General features: G+C 38.4%; 1 protein-coding gene across 1 annotated transcript; it reads right to left on the bottom strand.

Moving 5' to 3' along the window:
* Positions 1-8,209: 8,209 nt before the first annotated feature.
* Positions 8,210-16,905, bottom strand: LOC139308102 (B2 bradykinin receptor-like). Its single transcript, XM_070931543.1, has 2 exons — positions 16,808-16,905; positions 8,210-9,335 (listed from the first exon to the last, which is right to left on the bottom strand). The coding sequence occupies exon 2, from the start codon at positions 9,314-9,316 to the stop codon at positions 8,210-8,212; it is 1,107 nt and encodes a 368-aa protein (XP_070787644.1). The 5' UTR covers positions 9,317-9,335; positions 16,808-16,905.
* Between the last annotated feature and the right edge of the window lie 1,806 nt (positions 16,906-18,711).

The following is an 18,711-nucleotide window of genomic DNA, read 5'->3' as shown; positions in this document are numbered from 1 at the left end:
CATATACAATATCAGTTTTGTTTCACCCGATGTAAAACCCTTAACTATACCCAATAAAAACAGTTGTGGAGAAAATTGAATTTTTTTCTTCAAAACATTCTGCATGACCCACCAAATTTTTATCCAGAAGGCCTTAACTTTCCTACAGGTCCACCAAACATGGTAATACGTAGCATCCAAACATTCGCATCTCCAACATTTTGGCTGAACATTAGGGTACATACATGACAACTTTTTGGGATCTAAATGCCATCTATAAAACATTTTATAGAAATTTTCCCTCAGGTTCTGCGACTGTGTAAATTTAACATTCTGAACCCAAATTTTTTCCCATGTTTCCAACATCACTGGTTCTTCAAAATTTTGTGCCCACTTAATCATACAATCTTTAACTAATTCAGTTTCTGAATCCCTTTCTAGCAAAACATTATAAAGCCTTTTAATATGCATTGGACCTTTCTCTCTTATATGTCTAACCAATTCTTCCTCATGCAACATAATACCAGTTTTTTGGTCCTCTTTCCATCTCAATTGTAGTTGATTATATTGTAACCAAGTTAAATTAATTCCTTCATCCAACAGTGTCTGTAATGTCTTCAGCTGCCATCTGCCCGCATCTGTGAAAAGAACCTCTTTATATAAACCCCCCCCGAGTGACATTATATTTGTATTCCACAAAGTATGACCAAGATCCAGCCATAGCGGTATTTTATAATCCCATTTGAGTCGGTGCTTCTTCCAAACTCTCATCAAAGAGTCTCTAAGTATATGACTTTTAAATACTTTATCTACTTTGTCGTCGTAAAATAAATAAGCATGCCATCCAAATTCAAGATCAAAACTTTCTGCATTCAGTATTCCAGCCTTTTTACTTCCAAACCAATCACTTGTTAAAGTTAAGGCTGCTGCATCATAATATAACTGTAGGTTTGGGAGTTTAAGGCCTCCTCTTTCTGGAACATCTTGCATAATTTTCAATTTCACTCTCGGCTTCTTCTCGTTCCAGACAAACTTATTCACACCAGACTGCCAAACTTTCAGTTGTTTATCACTTTTAAGCACCGGAATCATTTGAAACAAAAACAGAAATCTTGGCAAAATGTTCATCTTAACTGCTGCTATTCTTCCAAGTAAAGACAGTTGCAGCTTTTTCCAAGTCTCCATGTCTTTCTGGACCTCTCGCCACAACACCTCGTAATTATTTTGAAACAATTTCATATTTGATTCTGCAACCTGAACTCCAAGATATTTTACCTTAGGTACAATTTCAAAACCTGCCCTCCTTTCAAGCTCATATTTACGATCTTGTGTCATATTTTTAACTATCATTTTAGTCTTTTTTGAATTCAGTCTAAAACCTGAAACTCTACCATAGTCTTGTATAATGTCCTTCATCAGGATTATTGATTCCATTGGTTGTAATAGGGTAACAACCAGATCATCTGCAAATGCCTTTATTCTATAATCCTCTTGCCTTATCATTATGCCTTTCAAAATTTTAGAGTCCCGTATTGTATTTAGCAAGACTTCCAATGTTAAAATAAATAAAAGTGGGGACAACGGACATCCCTGTCTTGTTCCTTTTTCAATTTTAAACTCTGTCGTCAAACTTCCATTAATAATAATCTGTGCTTTTTGCTCTTGATAAATTGCTGAGATCGCCTGTATAAATTGGTCCCCAAAATCCATCTTTTTTAAAGTCTTTAGTAGAAAATTCCAATCCACTCTATCAAAGGCCTTCTCTGCATCCAAAAAAACCAGCACTGCAGGAATCTGTTTATTCTTATCAAGATATTCCAATAAATCTATTACTTGCCTTACATTGTCCTTCATATATCTGCCCTCAATAAATCCCGCTTGATCCTCATGAATCACCTTTTGGATTACTGGCATCAACCTGTTGGCTAATACCTTCGCATAAATTTTATAGTCTGTATTCAAAAGAGATATTGGTCTATAATTCTCTGGTTTTTTAGGACCAACTTGTTCTTTTGGTATCAAAGATATATAAGCAGTTGTCCATGATGGGGGTATTTTACCCCCTTGTTGAATATTGCGAAATAAATCTCTAAGTTGTCCCACCATTTCAACTTGTAAAGTTTTGTAATACACTGCAGTCAAACCATCCGTGCCAGGAGCTTTGGCTGTTTTTAACTGTTTAATTGCTGCTGTTATCTCCTCCTCTGTTATAGGATAATTCATTCTTTCCTTTTGTTGATCAGTAATTTTTGTAACTCTCTTATCATTTAAATATTTTTCTATAAGTCCATTCTGCACCTCCTCTTTGGCATATAGTTTAGTATAATAGTCCACAAAAGCTTCTTTAATTAATTTTTGTTGAAAGATTTCTTTCCCTCCAATATCAATACTATCAATAGTCCATATACTTTGTTTTTTCCTCAATGTGTAAGCCAACCATCTGCCCGGTTTGTTAGCGTTGCAAAATGTATTATGCTTCGCATATTGTAGGCTTGTTGCAACTTGTTCCGCCATAAGCATTTGAAATTGGTCTTTCAAAAGTTTTATAGCACTTCGTATTCTTTCATCTGTTGGGTTTTTAATAAGTAACTGTTCTTTATTCTTTATTTCCATTTCCAACTCAGATCTTTTCTTTTGTCGGAACAGTCTATGTTTAGAGTTCATGTAGATAAGTACCCCTCTCATATAAGCTTTACTTGCATCCCAAACAATTTCAATTGGGGTACCTTTATTCAAATTTGTTTCAAAAAATTCTTTCAAATGCTTTTTAAGTTCTATTGTATTTTTTTCATATCTAAACAAGTTCTCATTTAATCTCCAAGAACGTCTCTCAACCTTATCCATCTCAATTTCTATCCATACAGGGCTATGGTCAGTCAAAGTTCTTGGAAAAATCTTTGTTCTTTTTGTCTTAACAAGTAGATCATTTGACAACAGGATAAAATCAATCCTAGAAAAGGATCTATGTCTATCAGAAAAGAAAGTGTAATCCAATTCATTTGGGTTGTGTATTCTCCAAACATCTTTTAGTTCCATATCTTCTTTCATATCAAAAAAAGTCTGTGGTAGTCTAATTCTAGACTTTGCCAAACTCTTTTTATCTAGTTTAGAGTCAATTACTCCATTGGTTCCCATACCGGGAGTCGAACCCGGGCCGCCTGGGTGAAAACCAGGAATCCTAACCGCTAGATAATGACATTTTTTATTTGGTAGAAAAACTTATTTCATGATACAATACAATATTGTTTACATATTACTGTACACACATTCATGTTTTAGAGAAATGGGCTGGCAGTGCTTAGAATTAATTTTATATTTTGTTTTGAATGTCTGAATAGTCAATCAAATATTCAAAGATATATTTTCTTTCAAATATATCCAAATTGCAAAAATACTCTGCATTTGTCGGGCCCTAGCTAGACAAACGACTAGGCTGGCAAGATTGTTACCAGCTGGGCCGTGCAAGACATCTGCTTGAGCCACGGTGGCACAGTGGTTAGAGTGCAGTACTGCAGGCTACTTCTGCTGACTGCCGGCTGCCTGCAATTTGGCAGTTCAAATCTCACCAGGTTCAAGGTTGATTCAACCTTCCATCCTTCCAAGGTCAGTAAAATGAGGACCCAGATTGTTGGGGGCAATACGCTGACTCTGTAAACCACTTAGAGAGGGCTATAAAGCACTGTGAAGCGGTATATAAGTTTAAGTGCTATTGCTATTATAAATAAAAAGGAGGGTGCCTTTATCCATATTTTGAAGCTCAGAGGTTCCTTTTAGTACTATGATTAAGCTAAACTCATGGTACTTTTGCCTCAAGTTCATAGAAGTAAAAAGTTATCTGAAGGATTTATTAAGTCATAGTGCTGTTTGCTTTGACTGTGCAAATATGATAGCTTGTGTGCAAATCAGCCATTGTGATTTATTCAACAAACCTTGATTAAAAATATTTGACCTACTAGTATATGTATGTGCACGGCTATTTTGTTATAATCAAGTATTTGAGATTTAGAGCAGCTTGCTGACATAGAGTGGCTCTCCTAGCTATTTGTCATTAAATCTCAACATACTTTCAGTCTACCCAAGTTAAGATAGAAGATTATATAATGGGAAGCACCATCCATCTGAATGACTCCAGGCAAGTCTCTTTAACATGTTTATATCTTTATACCTGAAAACATGTGAACAATGAAGGTTATAAATTAGGAGTTAGTGGAGAACTTAGATGTGGTTGAGCTACAATTCCTACCATAATCACCAGGAAAGAAAGATACTGGGAGATAATTCAGCAACTCTTGCAGTGCTATATCCCTGGTATGAAAATCACAGTGTCAACAGCTTATCATCCTGAATTTCAATTCGTTCTTTTGAACATTTCACGAAATACTTTTGAGTATTTCAGAACAAATACTGTTTCGATGCAGCTAACATGATTATGTGAACGGATGAAGTTGTAATGCAAAACACTATGTGATTCTACTGAATAGATAGACTGTGTCCATCCCATTACTTTTCTGGAACCTACATGGAGAATGCTAGAAAATACAAAATTCTAGAATTCGTAACATCTGATTAAATAAAATAGAATTTCAGCATATATTAATTTTATTTAACATGTGCCAAACACAGCTCAAGACCTTAATTACATAATAATATTATTACAAAATAACAATTTTGGAATTTAGAGAATGGATTGATTCCTAAGTGAGCAAGAGATAGCATAGTAAATTCTACAGGACAAAACATTTTCTACAAGAAAACTGTTTTCAAAGCAATAGACCATTTAAAAAATTACATGTGTTCATGAGCATTTATATTTACAAACATATGTGTATACAAATCAAGTAAAGCAATAGAAACAACACAAATATTCATAATTCATCGTTTCAGTGGCAAACAAATCCACTCAAAGAAATACAGATTTACAACTGAGTTAAGACAGCATGTAAAATATGAACATGATTCAAGTTTTGCAGTTGAAAGCCTTAGTTAGTCTCTGACAAAACATAGCTATCTCGGTCTGCCTTCCACTCACCTTACTGTAAGGTGGAGCAATTGATTATATGTATATTGCCAATGTAATAGCATTCAGGTGAAAAGAACCACTGCTTTTAGACTCTTCTCTAGATGCTAGTGGTTCACTGAGGAAAAAAGGGGTAATCTGGCACTTCACACTTTTACTACATTCAGGACTAGCCACACTAAAAAGAAGAGCACTGTTGATTTCTGCTGGCTGATGTCATGGAACAATAGGGCCAGTACTTCCAGACCCTTCCCTATGCCTCATAACTATCTGCCCCTTGCTATGCCCATTAGCCGCCAGACCCATTAACATCTATAGACAGAGCAGGTGGAGGTTTATCACTTTATTAGGCAACTGAATTACTGAAGCAACTCTAGGTGGCTATTGTTCTGCCCCAGCTAGGGACCCCAAAGAACGCAGCACACACAAAGTCTGTACAAACCTTAGTTTACTAAATTAAATCAGTTTTTTCTTTCAAACAAAGACTGTTAATTAACTTTCTCAACAGCCTACAAGAATCCAAAGAATAAATTATCTTGATCTTACTATGGTTGGCAGAAAGCCCAGAAGCAATTTGCAGAGAACTAAGATCAAGGCACGAAGGAGAGTGAACGAAGTTCTTCCCTGCAAATTGCTTCAGGCATTCCTCCTTAAATAGGCTAAGGGAGTGGCCAATTAGCCCCAAGCCTTACTCTTGAGGAGACCTCCTCCTGAGGAGCCTCCTGCCTTTTGGCAGCTCTGTGCGCCTGTGCATCGAGAAGAGGCTCCTCCTCTTTGTCCTCTTCACTTAAGGGAGCTTCTGGAGGTTCTGAAGGCCCTGGCTGAATCCCCGCCTCTGGCACCACATCTTCTCCAGCCTCATTATCCTACTCGAGTGCCAGCTGCACAGGCTGCTGGTGCAGCACCACACCAGCCTCCTCGCTATCCGAATCAGCCACCAACCACACAGGCCGCGTACGGGCCACAACAGCTATTATAGGTAGTCCTCAACTTACAACAGTTCATTTAGTGACTGTTCAAAGTTACAACGGCACTGAAAAAAGTGACTTATGACCGTTTTCCCATACTTATGACCATTGCAGCATCTCTATGGTCATGTGATTTGCATTCAGATGCTTGACAACTAGTTCAGATTTTTGATGGTTGCATTGTCTTGGGGTCATGAGATCATCATTTGTGACCTTTCTGACAAGCAAAGTCAATGGGGAAGCCAGATTCACTTAACAACCGTGTTACTAACTTAACAACCGCAGTGATTCACTTAACGAATGTGGCAAGGAAGTGGGGCATAACTCACTTAACAAATGTCTCACTTAGCAACATAAATTTGGGGCACAATAGTGGTCATATGTTAAGGGCTACATATATAGCTTTAGCTCCCAATCATGGTGAATAAGAACTGAACATGTACATGTGGGTCTGAACTATTCATCATGGCAGGGCTGCTTCCTTTTTTAAAAATATATATTAAGTTTTTATTTTATTTTTAACATACAAAATTTCCAATTTCAATTGAACAGTGTGTTGTCTGGGTACAAATCATTTTAGAAAATAATAATCAAAGTGTTTACAACAATATTCATTGCATTAATATCAATTCTAATACCATGTTTCCCCAAAAATAAGACCCTGTCTTATATTTTTTTGAACCCCAAAATAAGTGCTTGGCCTTATTTTCAGGGAGGTCTTATTATTTTGGGGCATGTGGAGCAAGAAGGGCTCCTCTTGCCTTCTTACCTGATTTCCAGCTCTGTCTCCCTAAACCTAACCAGAGGAAATGGCAGGGACCGGCTGTGTACATCTTTAAATATTTTCGGGGAGGACTTATTTTGGGGGGGGGGGAGGCTTATGCGCTCAAAAGTCTGATTGGGCTTATTATCAGGCGATATCTTATTTTTGGGGAAACAGGGTGATATTAATAATAATAATAACCATAATATTTGTTTAACCAATTTAACATACCTTCCTTATATCACTGATCTTTCTATATATTTCCCTGTTTTTAACTTCTGTTTTTGTCAGCTAACCATTGATAAAATAAGTCCCAAGTTGAAAAATATTCGGTTTCTTTCTTTTCTGCTTCCTGAGTGCCAGACTTCGTTAAAAGAGCCTTGGTAGCACAGTGGTCTAAAGCACCCTGTTATTAAGACCAGCTGCCTGCAATTACTGCAGGTTCGAATCTCGCCAGGCTCAAGGTTGACTCAGCCTTCCATCCTTTCTAAGGTAGGTAAATTGAGGACCCAGTTGTGGGGGCAATAAGCTGACTTTGTATAAATATACAAAAGGATGAAGGCTATTGCTTAGCACATTGTAAGCCGCTCTGAGTCTCCGGAGAAGGGCTGCATATAAATCAAATTTAAAAAAAGGGGGGGGGTCTTATGGCAGAGGTGACATTTAGCAGGTTCTGACAGGTTCTGGAGAACCAGTAGCGGAAATTTTGAGTAGTTTGGAGAACCGGCAAATACCACCTTTGGCTGGCCCCAGAATGGGATGGGAATGAAGATTTTGCAATATCTTTCCCCCAGGAGTGGGGTGGGACTGGAGATTTTGCAGTATCCTTCCCCTGCCACGCCCACCAAGCCACGTGTACAGAACCAGTAGGGAAAAATTTCAAATTTCACCCCTGCCTTATGGGTAAACAGTTGCACAACTGATCTGGCAGGAAAGTAAATGCTTGGAAATGACACAAAATGTGTTGTAACTTGGAGCTTTTTGCATGGAAGTCACAGCAGGAGCTGTCATCTTCTCCTTTTTGTATATTCACTGGGCAATCTGGATAGGATTTGGGCTAACTCTCATGTTCAAGCCAAATAGAGCCTATACAATGGCTCTTCTTCCTATGGCAGAAGAGCAAGGATTCCAGAGCAAAGGGGTGCATCAGAAGATTTCCCAAGTATTTGAGCATCTTTGAACTCCCTATTAAAATACTATAGAAGACATACATATTTTTTCTTTGCAGAAATATTTTTGTTTTTTGAAAAGGATCTTCAGAATCTGATATCTGATGCAGATATTTGATATACACACATGCACATATATACAAGCAAATATGTACAAACATACTAACTGAGCCCCATTCATTGACTGGAGCTGGCATCCTATGCAAACCAATGTCATCTTCCACAAACTTTAATCAGCAATAAATTAGTCTTTATCACTGAAAATGAGATTCTACATAAAACCATAATTTTACTTAATTTCTTATCTTTTTTTTCATGAAATAAGCAAATTATGTTTTGGGGATAAACTAGCAGCAGATTTTTTCCTTTGATTGTCTGCTGAAAAGGAAATACGGGGAATTTCCATGGTTGTCATTGATGGTGCTGAGCTAGGTCTTCGAAGAACTCTGCCAAAGTAGACTTCCTTGCATTTCCTTTGAAAATGTTTGCCGACAATGACATAGACGATTGGATTAAGACAACTGTTGATGAAACCGCAATCGACAGCAATCTGGCTAGCCACAATAATGCCTTGTTCTACATCACAACCCGAAATGACACCTATTTGATATAACATATCTATGAATGTAGTGACCTGGAATGGAAGCCAACAGATGATAAATAGAAGAAGGACTGCAAAAACCAGTATGGTGGCTTTTTTCTCGGTCTGAATAGTTTTGATCTTTTGGATGTCACGGTTTTGTAAAACTTGGATGATTTGAACAGAACAGTAGGTAATGATACAGACTGGTATCAGAAAGCCCACTGTGTTCAACAAAATGGCTGTGGTAATTGTCCACTGAAAAACAGAAGGATAGTCCAAAACACAGATCATACCCTCATATCCTTCCACATCCTTTAATGACCTGAATGCCAGAGGAGGAAAGCAAAGTAAAAGGGCAGAAACCCAAATCACGAAGCAGTTCCATTTGGCATACCTTGGCTGGCGCATGCGTCCCAGAGACATTGTTTTCACCAAGACCAAGTAGCGATCAATGCTCACCATGACCACAAAATAAATGCTTGAATATAAGTTGATAACAAGGAATGAGTTGATGATTTTGCAAAGTATGAGCCCAAATGGCCAACGGAACATGTTGGCTGTGTTGATAGCCCAGAAAGGCAACCCACAGAGCAACAGAAGGTCAGCTGCTGCTAAATTTGCCAGGTAAATTTCAGCCACAGTGGAGCGGCTCTTATGGAAGCACCAGACACTGAGAACAAATAAATTCCCCAGTATTCCCACTACAGTAAGAAACCAGAGAAAGGCAGGCAAGGCACGTAACAACCATTGCCAGTCTTCTGGCCAAGGGCAGTCTGTGGAAGGTGGTGTACTCCAGCTGACTGTACCATTAGGAAGGGCTGTACCGTGCTCAGCCATGATAGTTGTTGCTTCAGTGCTGAAAAATAAAAAAAGAGGATTTGATCCCTGTTTAGTGCAATATTTAAAAATCAAATCTTAAATAAAAAAATAACTGTTCTGTACTGAGAACAATGTATGAGAGTGGAGGCAAGGCGAATTAATAATAACTTTTATTAACAACAACAGCTAACATCAGACCCGCTCGGTGCTGAGGACCTTGGAGAGCAGGGTAGCTTCTAAGGCACTGACAGCTCTTAAATATGCAGAGCCGTCAGCGGCTGGGCCAATCAGGACACGCCCATTTCCCGCTGGCTGGTAGCCGTCGATCGGGCCAATCGGCTGCTCCGTCCTTGTCACATGTGCATCCTCCAGATGCAACAATAAGGATGGAATTCAGTTCTATTAGAAGAAACTGTTTGGGGCAAGTAAAACAATTAAATGTGCCAGGAACTTAGACTTACAACTTAGAATAACTTTATTGTCACTTTAAATGTACACTAATTGGCATACATTAAAATAAAATTTTGTTGCATACAGCTCTCAAAGGGTCACCACCCCCAATATATACTACATAAACATGGCAAAATAAACAAATACAAAATTATGCATATACTCACATACCCACATATATTCTATGATTCAGAGAAACAATGCAGTCTAGTTTGGATGTATACATATACATGGCGAGAAAAACAAATCTTGTGAGTTTACCAGACAGATGGCAACACTGCAAGATGCTAAGGAAAATATTACAGAGATGTGTTCTTGTTAATAGCAATTCCTACTTTGATAGTATATCAATGAAGCCAAAGGTACAATGTACAGTCAGGTCCATAAATATTGGGACATCGACACAATTCTAACATCTTTGGCTCTATACACCACCACAATGGAGTTGGAATGAAACAAACACAATGTGCTTTAACTGCAGACTGTCAGCTTTAATTTAAGGGTATGTACATCCAACTCAGGTGAACGGTGTAGGACTTACGGCAGTTTGCATATGTGCCTCCCACTTGTTAAGGGACCAAAAGTAATGGGACAGAATAATAATCATAAATCAAACTTTCCCTTCTTAATATTTGGTTGCAAATCCTTTGCAGTCAATCACAGCCTGAAGTCTGGAATGCATAGACATCACCAGACGCTGGGTTTCATCCCTGGTGATGCTCTGCCAGGCCTCTACTGCAACTGTCTTCAGTTCCTGCTTGTTCTTGGGGCATTTTCCCTTCAGTTTTGTCTTCAGCAAGTGAAATGCATGCTCAATGGGATTCAGGTCAGGTGATAGACTTGGCCATTGCATAACATTCCACTTCTGTCCCTTCAAAAACTCTTTGGTTGCTTTTGCAGTATGCTTTGGGTCATTGTCCATCTGCACTGTGAAGCGCTATCCAATGAGTTCTGCAGCATTTGGCTGAATGTGAGCAGATAATATTGCCCGAAACACTTCAGAATTCATCCTGCTGCTTTTGTCAGCAGTCACATCATCAATAAATACAAGAGAACCAGTTTCATTGGCAGCCATACATGCCCACGCCATGACACTACCACCACCATGCTTCACTGATAAGGTGGTATGCTTAGGATCATGAGCAGTTCCTTTCCTTCTCCATACTCTTCTCTTCCCATCACTCTGGTACAAGTTGATCTTGGTCTCATCTGTCCATAGGATCTTGTTCCAGAACTGTGAAGGCTTTGTTAGATGTTGTTTGGCAAACTCTAATCTGGCCTTCCTGTTTTTGAGGCTCACCAATGGTTTACATCTTGTGGTGAACCCTCTGTATTCACTCTGGTGAAGTCTTCTCTTGATTGTTGACTTTGACACACATACACCTACCTCCTGGAGAGTGTTCTTGATCTGGCCAACTGTTGTGAAGGGTGTTTTCTTCACCAGGGGAAGAATTCTTCGGTCATCCACCACACTTGTTTTCCGTGGTCTCTCGGGTCTTTTGGTGTTGCTGAGCTCACCGGTGCATTCCTTCTTTTTGAGAATGTTTCAAACAGTTGTTTTGGCCACGCCTAATGTTCTTGCTATCTCTCTGATGGGTTTGTTTTGTTTCTTCAGCCTAATGATGGCTTGCTTCACTGATAGTGACAGCTCTTTGGATCTCATTTTGAGAGTTGACAGCAACAGATTCCAAATGCAAATAGCACACTTGAAATGAACTCTGGGCCTTTTATCTGCACATTGTAATTGGGGTAATGAGGGAATATCACACACCTGGCCATGGAACAGCTGAGAAGCCAATTGTCCCATTACTTTTGGTCCCTTAACAAGTGGGAGGCACATATACAAACTGCTGTAAGTCCTACACAGTTCACCCGAGTTGGATGTACATACCCTCAAATTAAAGCTGACAGTCTGCAGTTAAAGCACATGGTGTTTGTTTCATTCCAACTCCATTGTGGTGGTGTATAGAGCCAAAGATGTTAGAATTGTGTCGATGTCCCAATATTTATGGACCTGACTGTAGATGTAGGATGAAATTTAAAAATCATCCTATCCACCTGCAAAACTTCAGTAACACTAACATAATGTTGTGTTTGGCTGCTCCAAGTTATTGTTGAGACTTTATTATTGACTCTTGTTTATTCAGTGGTGAAATCTGAACTGGTTTGCTACCGGTTCACTGGTCGCGCATGCACACTGCGTGCCAAGCATTCACAGTTTGCACCAAACGCGCACTATGTGCGCATACACAGTACACACCAAAAGGAAGCTTGGGAAGGTAAGTAGAACAGCAGGGATGGGAGGGAGGAAATCAGCTGTGATGCGTGATTTTGGGAACCTTTTAAAAAACTTTTTTAAAGCATTTCTTACTACTGGTACAGGCAAATAGGTAAAAAAAATGCTTTAAAAAAGTAAAAAAAAAAAGGTTCCGACGATCACAGCTGTGCCGCACAATCATCAGAACCTTTTTTTTTTTACTTTTTTAAAGCATTTTTTTACTACCTATTTGCCTGAACTGGTAGTAAAAAATGCTTTAAAAAAGTAAAAAAAAAAAGGTTCCAATGATCAGCTGAGTGATATGCGATCGTCGGAACTTTTCTTTTTTAACTTTTTAAAGCATTTTTAACTACCGGTTTGGCAAACCAGTAGCATTTTTTACTACCGGTTCAGGTGAACTGGCCCGAACCAGTAGCATTTCACCCCTGTGTTCATTTCAAGCTTAATGTCTATTGCTGGGTTGTCTTGTAGACATTTGCAGTCACCCTGGGAGTATCTACAGTATGTCGGGGTATCCTACCTTGGTAACTTTAAGACTTGTGGACTTCAACTCCCAGAGTTCGCCTGCCAACAGGGGTCTTAAAATTGCCAAGGTTGGACACCCCTGATCTACAGTGGTGGGTTTCAAATTTTTTTACTACCGGTTCTGTGTGGCTTGGTGGGAGTGGCATGGCTTGGTGGATGTGGCTTGGTGGGCGTGGCAGGGGAAGGATACTGTTTAATCTCCATTCCCTCCCCAATCCAGGGGAAGGATACTGCAAAATCTCCATTCCCTCCCAATCAGCTGGGACTTGGGAGGCAGAAAATAAAAGGGGGCGGGATCAGTCAGAATTTTTACTACCGGTTCTCTGAACTACTCAAAATTTCCACTATTGGTTCTCCAGAACTGGTCAGAACCTGCTGAAACCCACCTCTGCTGATCTATATCATCATAAACAAATTATTTTTTGAAGATAAGTTCAAGATTATTTATGCTTTTGTATTTTCATATGCAAATACATGCCACTATTATGTTTTGGGGTAGTCATGGAATTTGTGGACATCGTTTAGTATTCTTTCAGAAGACTACAAGACTCGTATTCAGATATAGCTTGACAGGTATGTTGTATGGAGGAAGGATTGAATAAAGTAGGAGTAGTGGAAATGTTTCCTTCTGCTTCACCTTCTTCTCTATCCCAATTAATGGAATCTGTTAGCTGGGCAGCTTAACTGATGAATAAACATATTAACATTTGCCCAAACCTGTCCCACATTACAGAAAATGATTGATTTCCTGCTAGTTGGGGGAAGGTGGAGGGGTGAAAGCTGGGGAATAATCTTTTAGTCACTTTTCATAAATTGTCCTGACTTTTTTTTTTTTAATTTGACTTAATGATAGTCTGTTTCAGAGGTGGATTTCAGCAGGTTCTGACCAGTTATGGAGAACCGGTAGCAGAAATTTTGAGTAGTTCGGAAAACTGGTAGTAAAAATTCTGACTAGCCCCACCCCCATCTATTCTCTGCCTCCCAATTCCCAGTTGATCAGGAAGAAATGGGGATTTTGCAATAACCTTCCCCTTGATTGGGGTGGGAATGGAGATTTTACAGTATCCTTCCCCTGCCATGCCCACCAAGCCATGCCACCAAGCCACGCCCACCAAGCTATGCCACGCCCACCAAGCCATGCCCAGAGAACCGGTAGTAAAAAAATTTGAAACCCACCACTGGTCTGTTTTTAATTTGATGAAATAAGGCTGGATAATTGGCTAGGATATTTCATGCAGATGTACTTTCAGGGACTGGTGAATAGTGGTCAGTGTAACCTATTTGGGAATGAGTTAACTCGGTTCAATCATTGTGAATTGGTAGTTAAAGACTTATAAGGAGAAAATGGATAGTAAGTGTCCAGCCATAAAAAAAAGGTGCAGAATACTGCTTTGAAGTCTGACTTGCCTTATTCTGGGGAACATAAACCAGAGACATACCTCTCGTGTAATGTGTTATTTGTGGATCTTAGATTATCTCTATCTCTATCTCTATCTCTATCTCTATCTCTATCTCTATCTCTATCTCTATCTCTATCTCTATCTCTATCTCCATATCCATATCCATATCCATATCAATATAGATAGATAATATAGATATATAGATGTAGATATCTCAGCACCATATCTCTGATGTACGTAGTGCTGAGTTACTCCAAGGTAGCATGGATGGGACTGAAGTCTTAGCTTGAAATCTGAACTCAGTGAGACTTATTTTGCTGTACATACAAATAAAAACTATTACCATGTGGTAAAATCCTACAGGACTTCAGATGGCTATAACCTCTGTAAGAATGTTCCATTCCATGGCCACCTAATCAAATAGCAGCAATGGAAGATTATGAAGAAGCTTAGATAAAGCCCACATTTTGAAAAACTGCAGAAAAACAAGTGAGGTGATCTAGTGACCTAGTAAGATTTCCTAGTAATCCAGGAATATGGATTATAATATAGAATCTGGGTTTATCAATTAATAATAATAATAATAATAATAATAATAATAATAATAATAATAATAATAATAATAATAATTATTATTATTATTATTATTATTATTATTATTATTATTATTATTATTATTATTATTTTATTTCTATACCGCCCTTCTCCTGAAGGACTCAGGGCGGTGTACAGCCAATTTAAAAACACAAGACACAACAATAATTAAAAATTAAAATAATTAAATAGATTTGGCCGATTTAAAACCCTAAAAATTAAAATACCCCAATTTAAAATTATTATATTGACAGCCCTGCCTGGCGGAACAACAGGGTCTTCAGTGAAGACCCTGTTGAAGAAAAGTGACAGATGGATTGAGGAGGAGAAAAGAGTTAAGCATCCTTGACAAGAATAAGGTTCCAACCCTGAGCAAATGCATAACTCTGCAATGTTTCATGGCAAATTCTGCTAGTGACATTGTACAAGGAGGTCAGCTTTGGGGATTCATATGTTACTGCAGGAAGCCATTCTTTCTCATATATTTATACCCACAGAACAATAGAAAAGGAAATGGACATCATGGTTAGATTTCCTGCCACTATTGCTGCATAATAGTGTTATGACTTCACACAAAATATTCAGATATATTGTAGAATCAAGGAAAGGGATTTTCCCCTAATCCAGTCAATCAAACTTTAACCTGCTGCAGAACAGTACAGATTTTCCAATTGTGCAGTGATCATCTGATCTTGTGTTAGGGAAACATTTCAAGGATTTTTTTCCTGATTTATGGAAATTTTGTGCATGCTCACATTTGTGAACCGGTAGCAAAGGTAAGTGAATACTACCCCTGGTTTGTATTGACCACCAGGGAGTGATATCTGACTGGTTTCATCTTATTCGGGACTCATGGTTCATAGTAGCTACCATTTGAGTTTGAAGCTCAGAAAAATCTGTAGCTATGTAAGCCTGATGATCCCAAATAGGTTAAAACATATTGCATACTGCTTCCTGGTGGTCAATGTTTATTGCTTAATGCATTGTAAGCCGCCCTGCGTCTCTGGAGAAAGGTGGCATATAAATCAAATTTAAAAAAAAATGTAATTTTTTTTTAAAAACACCCAGGATATATTTTTATTTGATTGTTTTTATCTCACCTTGATTATTTTTATAAATAACTCAGGGGAATGAACATACATAACACTTTCCCCTCCTTCTATTTTCCCCACAACAGTCCTATGAGGAGGGATGCACTGAAAGAAAGTGACTAACCCAAGGTCACACAGCTGGCTTTTATTCCTAAAGCAGGACTAGAACTCAGTACTACGTAAAATGTCCTTCACTACTCAGGGTTGTAAGGTGAGAATGGAAGAGAAGTTATGCAAAGTCTCCTCCATGTGGGCAAGTTGTAACGTAACAGCTCCTTCTTTCTGATATGAGACCTTTAAACATGAAGGTGGATTGTCTATTGCAGGGGTGAAACTCATGGTCCATGGGCCGGATGTGACACATGCTGGCCACGCCAACCCCCAGTTTAGCAAAGGGGAAAAAAGTCATGATACACCATGTGACGACAATGTGACGCTGCAAGTTTGACGCCACTGGTATACTGTATCAGTATCTAAGCCACCCAGAGTCCCTTGGATAGTGAGATGGATGGTTTCTAAATTTTATAAATGAAATAAACACCATCCTGAAGATAGAATCTGTTAATTATTTTGTGGTCAAAAGTCCATGCAAAAGGGCTGCTGGTGACCTAAGCCTCATATTGCACAGGTAGTTTTGTGTTGTTCATTTTATTGATTTTACTTTTATTGGTCAATGGCCAAAATGAAGTTCTGCCTGTTTGTCTACATTTTGTTTGAAGTACAGCATAATCTTCACTCCATTAGGAGTGTTCTGGTTATCTCTTATTTTAGTTATTATTATAACTATAATAATTGGGGGAAAAGCCACATGGCAGTTCATCCTTACCAGGAGTTAGAGAAATGGGTGCTAATGGTAGCTAACAAAACCTTTACTGATACCCACAGTAAAAAGGAAAAAGACAAAAAGCTGCATGCTGAATTCTTATAATTCTAATTATAATGCTCAAGCACTTGGAATTCGCTACTCAATCATCCAGTACTAACCAGGAAGAATATTTCTAAGAGGATAAAAAAAATTATTTTGTCAAAATACATTTGGCAATGTTATCATTGTTACATTATGCTACTGTACATTTATGAATGCTCTAGGCTTGCCTTTTAAAATTAATTTTGTTTTACGCAAATTATAATTTTCCAGAAAGTGTGATTTATCAAGTAGCAATTTCATTACTTTTGGTGCCTGTAACATTTGAGGTTATGTTCCCACTATGCAGTTGGGAAGAAGGATTGTACAGTATTCTGAAAGTGCTTGTCTGAAAATGCTTGCATGCCAGAAACTGGAAAACACCTCTGCAGGAAACACAGGAAATGGCATTAAAGCACAATTCTATCCTGGTCAGTTTAAAATGGTTTCTTCAGGTTATTGCTGAGAAGAACTAAGTAGATGGAAATCAACTTCCTGCCCAAGTGGATGTAGACTCAGCTCGTTACAACCGGAATAGTTTTAATTTAGTTCTTCTGGGCACGCAATCTGCTTCCTTACCTCAGGAATTTTTATTTTCAGTCACTAGCATATTAGATTAATATCAGAAGCATTTGTCCAATTTCCCATTCAATGGTAGAGTAATTCTCATTTTAACTGATAGTTTTCCTCTGTCCAAGACTCAATAACAAAATCACAACTTTATCTGAGCCAAACTTTCTGAATTGCTATAATGACTAAAATTTTGTAATTTTAATAATTTTATTTCTACTTCTAATACTAATAATAGCTACATTTAAGTTTATATCATTAAAAAAATCACACAGATAAAAATATATGAATAAACATCAAAATCAATACAGTAATGATTTGAGAATGAGAAGGCCAGAGTCTAAAGTAGACCAAGAATTACAATTTTTATTTTATTTATAAATACCTGAATATATTTGTGAACTTATATGATTTTTATAGCTACCCATCCCACAAAGGTGATACTGGGTGGCTTCAAAGATTAAAGCACAGAAAGCCCATTACATATAATCTGTGGTACCAGTGGTGGGATTCAAATTTTTTTACTACTGGTTCTGTGGGCATGGCTTGGTGGATGTGGCTTGGTGGGCATGGCAGGGGAAGGTTACTGCAAAATCTCCATTTCCTCCTGATCAGCTGGGACTCGGGAGGCAGAGAATAGATGGGGGCAGGGCCAGTCAGAGGTGGTATTTATCGGTTCTCCGAACTACTCAAAATTTCCGTTACCGCTTCTCCAGAACTGGTCAGAACCTGCTGAATACTACCTCTGTGTGGTACCCAAGGATAAACTATAACCATAACAGAAAAGTCCTGGTATCTTGACTTGCCCCTGAAACTAGTGACAAAGGAAGGTACCAGCTCAGGGATATAACAAATGTGAAAGGGCAGTTATATACCATACACTTGGTCATAATAGAGGAAATGCCAATACTTCTTTCCCTAATGTTCATTTATTGTTTAATATTTCAATCCATTCCCTACCTTTCTGCTTATGGGTTGGGATGGGTTGGGTTTTAAAATTGGCTCTTTTTCTTTTCAGGGGGAGGCCACACAATTCTATATCTCAGTTTATCCTTGTGCAACATATGGAAGAGTAGGAGGAACATCTCCTATTGATGAGAGGTTTTTTACATAACACATTAATTCAAGTTTAGAATTTGCTGTGATGAGATAACGGTGCTGGTTTCAAAACAAGGTTTGTCCAATACATGAAAATCATGGAGATGAGTGGCTATTAGCCTTGATACCTTTGGATGAAACGTCTGCAAAAAAACAAGCAAGCTCAGAGAGCACCAAAAATAGAAAACAGAATAACAGAGTTGGAAGGGACCTTGGAGGTCTTCTAGTTCCAACCTCCTGCTTAGGCAGGAAACCCTACACCACTTCGAACAAATGGTAATCTCTTCTTAAAAACTTCCAGTGTTGGAGCATTTACAACTTCTGGAGGCAAGTTGTTCCACTGATTAATTGTTCTAACTGTCAGGAAATTTTTGGTAAAACAGATATCAAAAGCTAACGAATTACAGTCAGGTCCAGAAATATTGGGACATCGACACAATTCTAACATCTTTGGCTCTATACACCACCACAATGGAGTTGGAATGAAACAAACACAATGTGCG

The sequence above is a fragment of the Pituophis catenifer genome, unplaced genomic scaffold (genome assembly GCF_029215685.1).
Source record: "Pituophis catenifer annectens isolate HBS135680 unplaced genomic scaffold, rPitCat1.0.hap2 SCAF_1, whole genome shotgun sequence".
Classification (NCBI taxonomy): domain Eukaryota; kingdom Metazoa; phylum Chordata; class Lepidosauria; order Squamata; family Colubridae; genus Pituophis; species Pituophis catenifer.
Note: the sequence above shows the minus strand (reverse complement) of the source record. Positions and strands in the feature narration are given on the sequence as shown.